Source organism: Melopsittacus undulatus, chromosome 5 (assembly GCF_012275295.1).
Source record: "Melopsittacus undulatus isolate bMelUnd1 chromosome 5, bMelUnd1.mat.Z, whole genome shotgun sequence".
NCBI classification, from domain to species: domain Eukaryota; kingdom Metazoa; phylum Chordata; class Aves; order Psittaciformes; family Psittaculidae; genus Melopsittacus; species Melopsittacus undulatus.
The window spans coordinates 4,739,099-4,747,475 of record NC_047531.1 but is presented as its reverse complement, the minus strand read 5'-3'; the positions used below and the strand labels follow the sequence as shown (position 1 = coordinate 4,747,475).

General features: G+C 47.2%; 1 protein-coding gene across 1 annotated transcript in view; it reads left to right on the top strand.

Moving 5' to 3' along the window:
- The first annotated feature begins 5,489 nt into the window (after positions 1–5,489).
- PLXNA4 (plexin A4) overlaps positions 5,490–8,377 on the top strand; it is a 435,244-nt gene continuing 432,356 nt past the window's right edge. Inside the window, exon 1 of the mRNA XM_034063149.1 lies at positions 5,490–6,668. Within this exon, the coding sequence (XP_033919040.1) occupies positions 5,490–6,668 (1,179 nt within the window). The remainder of the gene's footprint in view (positions 6,669–8,377) is intronic.

Here is an 8,377-nt window from a genome sequence, read left to right as displayed (position 1 = left end):
ACTGAGCCATGGAGACTGCTCCAGAAAAGAGAATTTAACCCTGGATTCAGTATTTGTAGGTTATTTCCATGACCTCAAAACTCCATTCTTGACACTAATATTTGTGTTCTTTCATTTGAGTCTCCACATAGCAAATACCTGGAGGAGCTGAGAAATCATTGAAAACCTCTCTGCTTTCCCTTCCAAGAACAAAGGAGCACGGCTCTGACCTGCTTTTGCTGATAGGAAACCAAGTCTGAAATGCAGGCAGAAACCCCATCCACATGCAGTTTTATCACATGGGGGAATAAGGGAAAAAAGGGAAGAAAATCTCATTCATGGTATGCCTTAATCCCATCATTTAATACGCTTCTGGCAGATGCACAGGTAACAGGGCAATGGACACCATCTGACTGCCTGAGTAGAATGATGTGTGTGATGAAGGAGGGCCATGCCTTAGCTTAAGTGCCTTGCAAACAAACCACTCCTGAAGTTAATCTCTTTATTTCTGGGACAAGCTGCAGCTTGCACTGAGATCTGTTCATCACTGTGAGCTCTGAAGAAAAGATGCTCTGGCCTAGGATGCCCTCAAAGAGAGACTTGCCTTCAGTCTCCATCAGGCACTGGCCAGGTTATAAGTTCAGGGAGAAAGGATTTAGCTGAAGTTAGAAGCTGGGCTTTGTTGGGGGAGCTGTTGACAATGTCTCTGCATGAGATTTCTCCCAGTGTTGGCTCCTAAAGAAAAGCTTCTATCCATGGTAATCAGGGTTTATTAAAGGAAGCTGGGGAAAAAAACCCTCTTTAGCTGAGATTAAAGGGATTGTGTAGCTGCACTTGGTGCTGAATTGCTCTGTGCTGGCTCCGTCGCTGGGCGTCTGCCTTGTCAGCATCCCTGCACGGCCTCCCGCATCCTGGGAAATGAATAGCTGTGCCTGAGTGGAGCAGAAGTAAACAGAGGAGCGTGCTGTCTGATTAATGCTGGGCTTCATTACCCACCCAGCCTTCCTCCTAGCTATGTATTACCTGGTGGAGAAGTCACCAAACCCATCCTACCATGGTCAGACCGACTGTGCAGGAGGATGTGGTGGGTTTTCTCCCTCCCCAGTGCTGTTTTTCAGCACGTTTTGATCTTGTTCTAGATGTTAATGTGTACTTTTGCTCTGAGTCCTTGGCTGAAGCTGGACCCAGAGCGGGTTTGTTTCAATGGCTTTTTGCAGTCTCATTCTCATGTGTGATTCCTCTTGCCACTGACCTTGCAGTGTTTGTGGCAGGGGATATGGTGATGTGATTCTGTCTGCCACCTTTGATGGCAGGAGGGTTGTGTGTGTGTATGCCAAATGGGGAGATGCTGTCATCTCCCATGTTCACCCAGTCACACGTTCCTTTCAGGAGCTGTCATTGTAGGGGGATGGTTTTGTGCCAGGAGCATGACCATGGCTTTCATGATATTGTCAATCAAAACTGAATGCCCCAGATCCCTCTTTCCCAGTTCCCTATACACTTCCTCCTAAGTCCGTCCCTCCATCTCAATTGACAGACCAGTCTTTTGTGTCCTTTTTATGCCCGATTTATTCCTACTTCCTCAGCCATAGGGCATCCTTCTTGACTTTGTCCCCTTGAAACATGCTGTATTGTAAGTGTGTATTCAGCATTCCCTAACTCTCCCATCCAATAACAGCCACCAATGAGTTAAAAGGAGTTACGAAAGTTTCTTCCTCTGAGGCTTTCTTACATCCAAACTTTTCTTGTCCAGGGCTGCATCTATTTATCATAGTGTTGCATGTTATAGAGTCTTGGGATCATGCCCTAGAGAGCCCTTAGCAGAACCAAGTTGCATCCTTTATCTCAGTGCTCTAACCCTTGGTGGAAGTTGTCAATAACAGCAAAAAAGTGACCACACCGTAACTTGCTGCTCTTTAGGTGGAGACCAGTCCTTAAACCAAACTGTGAATATAAAGGTGAATGTGTTATTTGGTAGCTTTGTACTGTTATGGCCTGTGGCATCCCCTCTGTACTACCACTGCCTGTGGAGGGTGAATGGAGGACAAGGTGTTCATAACAGAGGGAGGAAAAGCAGGGCTGCTTTCTACCAAAAGCCCTTTCATTGCAGATCTCTGACTATAGAGGCTGTGTGACCTTCTTAGGGACCTTAAATGTGCTGGTGCAGAGGCTGTTGTGGCAGGAGCCATGTAGAGGGACAGTTTGGTCTCACACAGGAGCCCTACACAGTGGGTCATGGCATTAGTGCTGGCCATTTCCCTGGAAAGGGAAAGGAGAGCAAGCCTGGCTATTGTGGGAAGGCAGTTTGAGCTTATTTTGGCAATACCCAGCTTAGAGCTGAAGCCCAGACCTCACTGTGGCCTTTGTTATTTGCTTTTTTCTTCATATAATATAATCATTCTCTCTTAGACCAAGCAGCCTTAAAGACAGGGTATATCTATGGCACTGCATTATTTGTCTTCCCAGCTGCTGTGGCTTCTGCTATCCAAACATGGGTCATAAAAAGACATGCATAGCCCCCTTCTCCTTGGTGCATCCTCTAAGAGGTAGTACAAACTGTGCTCTGTTCTGCAAGCTCAATGACCAGTCCTCCTTGGCTTTGCCCTCTGCTGTTATTTGTTAATAAATAATAGCAGCCACATTATAAATTACAGCCCTTAAAGGCTCAAGAACTGGTTGGGACAGCAGGACAAGTGAAGGCTGCACTCCAGAGGGTGCAGGGCAAACAACATGAGCAGATGGGAGAGGAGTGAGTGCCAGCAGTTCACAGAGAGAAAATCCTGCTCCTAGGGTCACTCAGATGGCTGGTGGAAGATGGCAAAATAGCCTCAGGCTCCTGCTCTCCCTGCTTTGTCCCACAGGGATGCTCCTGCACTTGCTCAGTGGCTATTGGTGCTGTCAGATTGTTGATGCTCTTTCCTCTGCAGGTGAGCATCCTCCCCCATGAGGTTCACTCTCTTTGAAACCCCTTTGTCTGCTGTGAAAGGGACTCCTCATGCAGCCTTCCTGGAGCTTTCATGTCTGGAATGTACCTTCTCACATGTTGTGTTGGACACTTATTTTAATAGGGATGTTTCCTCCTGTTGTCACAACTCGACTCTTGGGTGTTATGATGACCTTTGGGCAGATGGCTCCTATTGCAGAAGAGGGGTTGTTCATTACTTCTTCAGTCTCTGGGTCATGTCAGTTCCCATTTCCCTGTCCTGCAGCTGTGCTGACTCTGCAGGACTAAGAAGAGCGAAATACAGTAGAATATAGGGGCAAAATAGAGATCCTTTTAGTACTTGAAAAGAATAATTCCTTCCTAGATCTGTCTAGTTCCTGATCAAACCCATGTCTGTTAGAAACATGGATCATAACTCAGAAGTGACAGGAGCCAGTGTTCAGTGTTGCCACGTGATGTTTCTGAACACAGGACTCAAACAGGGACAGCTTCCCCTCTTCTGCTGCTCTCTCAAGGATAGCCTCTTTTGAAAGAAGAATGGTTGTGTGGGGAGAGCTCATCCCATCGCCGCTCTATCTATCATCATAAAGGTTATTAAAAGCCTACGTGACCAGCCTGCACATCCCTGCAGAGCGAATCCTCTCGTGTTCATGAGACAGTCTTGCAAACTCTGTAGTCTAAGCTTCATTTTATTAAATATTTGCTTGACCAGGAAGGCAAAGCAGAGCAGGGTAAACACACCTAAAGTAAACGTGGAATGACCTTTGTCCGTCATCTACCCATTGCCTGCAGCTGCTGCTGTAGGGAGGGCAAGTGGGAGGTGGTCATACAACAGCTTTGAAATGATGGCTACTGGGAGAACCTGGGAAGGTTTTGGGTGGCAGGAAAGTGGGGGATGCTCTACAATCTCAGATTTATCCTTTCTACTGTTAGATCTAATCAGTCTACCGGTCAAAAGAAGATGGGATTTATTCTCTTTATTATTTCATTGCCGTTAGCAGAGTTGCACAGATTTGAAAAGGCTGAAATCCAGACCTGTGTCACTGGCACTGCTTCCTCCCTGCTGGGATCTGCAAACAGTCATTTCTTCCTTGCCTTCTATATGTGTGGGGCTGGCTGACATCGCTTTTACTCAGCTATTTACACCCTTGATTTCAGAAAAGCCCCTCTGTGAGTGATGGGACACTGGCCTGCAGGAGCAGAGCTGGGGGCTGGTTTGTGTCCTTTAGAAAACAAGAACAGTCTTGTGAGATTCTGATCTGGATGTTAAAGAGGGATGAAAGGGGGAAAGATCTGTGTGCTTCAGCCTGGCCACATAGCAAGGGTTGTGCAGTCATCGAGGAACTTGGCTTGTGAGAGCTGAGCTGGCAGGACTCCATCTCTCACATGCTTGGTGGGGCCATAAAGGGCTAAAGTTGTTCTTGGTACAGAAGCAGACATGAAAAAGTGAAGGAACAGGGAGCAGATGGATGTATTGAGTAAGAAGATGCATTGCCATGGTGCAAGGATGGTGCTTGGTGATTATGGAAGATGTTTGTACCCATACTGCTCCCACCAGCTTCTCTTTGGAAAGCCACCACATTGGTCCCTGTGTCATGGATCTTTCCGGTTCATGGTCCTTTAGACTTTATTATTGCTAATAGTTAGGCAGCCCCTTTCTCCTCATTCATCTGCTATGCTCAGGGAAACTGGTTCTCTCTTTTAGATGCTGTTTCCTTGGCTGTGCTGTGGGTGGAGAGCAGTCTGGTGATGAGAACCCATGGGAGAGTGGAGACCTGGTGCTCAGTTTGCTCCATGCTTGGCTGCATGCCCTTTGTAGACATTGCTGTAAAGGCTGGCACACTACAACCCCTCTGTCTGTACTCCAGGCTGGACTAACATGAGGCAGCTTTGATCTGGAAGCCACAGAGAGCTTGATCAAACAGGCCCATTCTGGACTGAGGTCTCCTGAATAGAAAGGATGGTAATGTCAGACCAGAGCTGGCTTCTTCCTGGCAGACTTCAAGGGCAACAAAAGAGCTCAGCATCCATCTGGACCTGTCACTTTAGGCAGGTCCCTGACCTTATGTAGGCTTCAGTCCCTCCTCCAATAGAGCAGGATAATAATCCTTGTCCAGCCCTGTCTCCTTCGATAACAAATACACAGTTGGCAGTGCAAACAGCAATAGTACTTGATGCCTTTTGCACTGCTCTGGCTTCCAGTGACTTTTTGGGCTGCACCATGGAGCACGGGTGTGTGTGTGTAACAGAGAGTAAAAAGGTGCCAATTTATTACTCTGCTGTGTGATTTCTGCTCTTTCCACCAGCATCTTTTGTTTCAGGAGGGCTCCCTTTGTGCTGGTTTTAAGTAGAGAGCTCAGAGACCAGAAAGGGAGGATTAGCAATTAAATAGGCTCTGATGATGGCATGGTTGTGAAGGAGGGAGGAGGAAGGAATACTCCATAGTAATGTACTTTTGTTTTCTTTTGTCTTTGCTTGTAGGACAAAATCTGCCAGGGAATTGGTGTTTTGAAGACTTGTACAGCTTTTAATCCTCCTTCTCTTGGGAATACAAACATTTGTAATCATGTCACCGGCCATGTGGAAATGGACTTGCCTGGTTTCTCACCTCCTGCTATCCACCACAGTGTCGCCTCTTGGTAGGCAACAACCACTCCATCCAAAGAGGCCCTTCATCACCTTTACTGCAGACCAAGCAGAGGGAAACTTCAACCATTTGGTGGTTGATGAAAGAACTGGGCACATTTACTTGGGAGCTGTCAACAGGATCTACAAGCTCTCCAGTGACCTGAAGGTCTTGGTGACCCACCAGACTGGTCCTGATGATGATAATCCCAAGTGTTATCCCCCCAGGATAGTCCAAACTTGCAACGAACCCTTGACACCCACGAACAACATCAACAAAATGCTCCTCATAGACTACAAGGAGAATCGATTGATAGCCTGTGGGAGTCTTTACCAGGGCATCTGCAAGCTTTTGAGGCTGGATGACCTCTTCAAGCTGGGAGAGCCCTTCCACAAGAAGGAGCATTACCTCTCTGGGGTCAATGAGAGTGGCTCTGTTTTTGGAGTCATTGTTTCTTACAGCAACATGGATGACAAGTTGTTCATCGCCACTGCCGTGGATGGCAAACCTGAGTATTTCCCCACTATTTCCAGCAGGAAGCTCACCAAGAACTCCGAGGCAGATGGGATGTTTGCATATGTCTTTCATGATGAGTTTGTGGCCTCTATGATCAAAATCCCCTCAGACACCTTCACCATCATCCCTGACTTTGATATCTACTACATCTATGGCTTTAGCAGCGGTAACTTTGTCTATTTCCTGACTCTACAGCCTGAGATGATCTCACCACCGGGCTCCACCACGAAAGAGCAGGTTTATACCTCCAAGCTGGTTCGGCTTTGTAAGGAGGACACAGCTTTTAACTCCTATGTTGAGGTGCCCATTGGCTGTGAGAAGAACGGAGTGGAGTACCGGTTGCTCCAAGCAGCCTACTTGTCTAAGGCTGGAGCTATCTTAGCAAGGTCTTTGGATGTTGGTCCTGAGGATGATATCCTCTTCACAGTCTTCTCCAAGGGGCAGAAAAGGAAGATGAAGTCTTTGGATGAGTCTGCTCTTTGCATCTTTGTCCTGAAGAAGATCAATGACCGCATCAAGGACAGATTGCAGTCCTGCTACAGGGGAGAGGGGACGTTAGATCTGGCCTGGCTCAAAGTCAAGGACATTCCCTGTAGCAGTGCGGTAAGTGAAGCCCCTAAGCACCCAACCTTAACCTCCTCCTGTGCTCACAGAGCATGGCTTAACGATTAGAGCAGGGACTAGGAGCTCAAACTGCCTCATCCCAGTCCTGGCTCTGCCTCACATCATCACATCACCTATTTTAACCAGTTCATGCCTCAGTTTGCTCATGGATGAGCTGAGAAGGGTATCACTGTATCACTTTCTGACCTGCCCAGGCATGCTATGACTGCTGATGAGCTAAACCAAGGGGTCTTGAAATCTTTTGTTGGAATCTGCCTATTGTGGTTACTTTGCTGTGCAATTCTTTGGGGTGAAATTCCATTTCCTTGTGCAGCCTTGACTCAAACCTAAACCAAAACAGGACCTTGATAATGTCAATGGTTTGCACTGGTTTCTGTGTCTATGGGTGTAAGTTTCCTTCCCTGGGTTGAAGTTGGAGCAGGAACATTCAGGGAGCTTCGTGAAGCCCCAGGGCCTTATTCTAGTACTAGGAAGCATTTGTCATTAACAATCAAAGTCCCTCATCTTCCTGTTCCCAGCCAGCTCTGTGTTGCCTCTGCACTGAAACATTAAGGCCTGGCTGCAGATGAAGGATGAAATGCTGCCAGATTTAAGGGCAGGATAGGGAAGAAGCTGGTCTACCTGACCTACAAATGGTCTGAAGAAATTGCCTTAGCTTATTCCATCGGTTCACTAAAGTGTCACTGCAGAAATCTGTGCCTGCTTTGATACCATGCACAGAACTCAGCATTACAGCCAGCACTGCACCCTGGTGCTGTAATAGCCCCTTCTCTGGGCTTTGATTTCCTCCCTTAATTAGCTCTTTCAAGTGAGAGGCAAGTTCAAGCCTGAGCAAAGGGAATATGGAGAAACACCAGAGCGCTTTCCTGCCCCATAATCTCAAGGCAGTCAAGGATATGGGATTGCTCTGTCTTTGTACTCGAGCTTCCTTTGCTGAGGGATCCCTGCTGTTGTTTCTTTGCAGGACAAGGACAAACTAAGAGGAACACATGGGAATTTAACTGCAGGGAGGCTGATCCTGCCTTACTCTGCCCTAATTCCCCTTTACACCAGTGCTTTCAGCATCACTGCTTGACCTTGCACTGCTCCCATACTCCCACACCAAACATGCAGAGGGACAAGTCCTTCGTTTTAGTTGGGATCTTTTCTGCTTAGACCTGCAAAGCTCCCTACAGAGTATTGCACAGGGAAAAAGGCTGTGCCCAAATCTGGCTTTGAGTATTTTGTTTAGCCTTAAGGCCTCTGCACATTCAAAAAGCTGCCTTTAGATTTAAGCTGAGAGCTTCCCATTGGAGTTGCTTTCCTGGGCTGTTAAGCCTCTCCATTCATTTGCATATCCGTTCTGCTTGTGCTCCATACTAACCTTTGCATTACCTGACCTCCCAAATCAGGAGGTTTGAAACCTCCCAGCAACCTGGCTTCTGTGGCTTTAGATAGGAGCAAAAAGGTCAACAGCTCTATTGTGTTGTTTGGTGGGAGTCCCACCCAAGAACACAGATACCTCAACCTGAATTTGAAGGGACAGAGGCTGGGGAGAGGATCAGGAACCAGGACCTGGTTGGCACAGTGGGAAAACCACTTAGAGTATATTTGTGACTGCATTTCTTCACTCTGAATCAGAGATGCTAATGCTTCCCAGCTGGAAAAAGAGCCTGGAGATCCTTGAAGAGAAAAAACCCAGGAGTCTG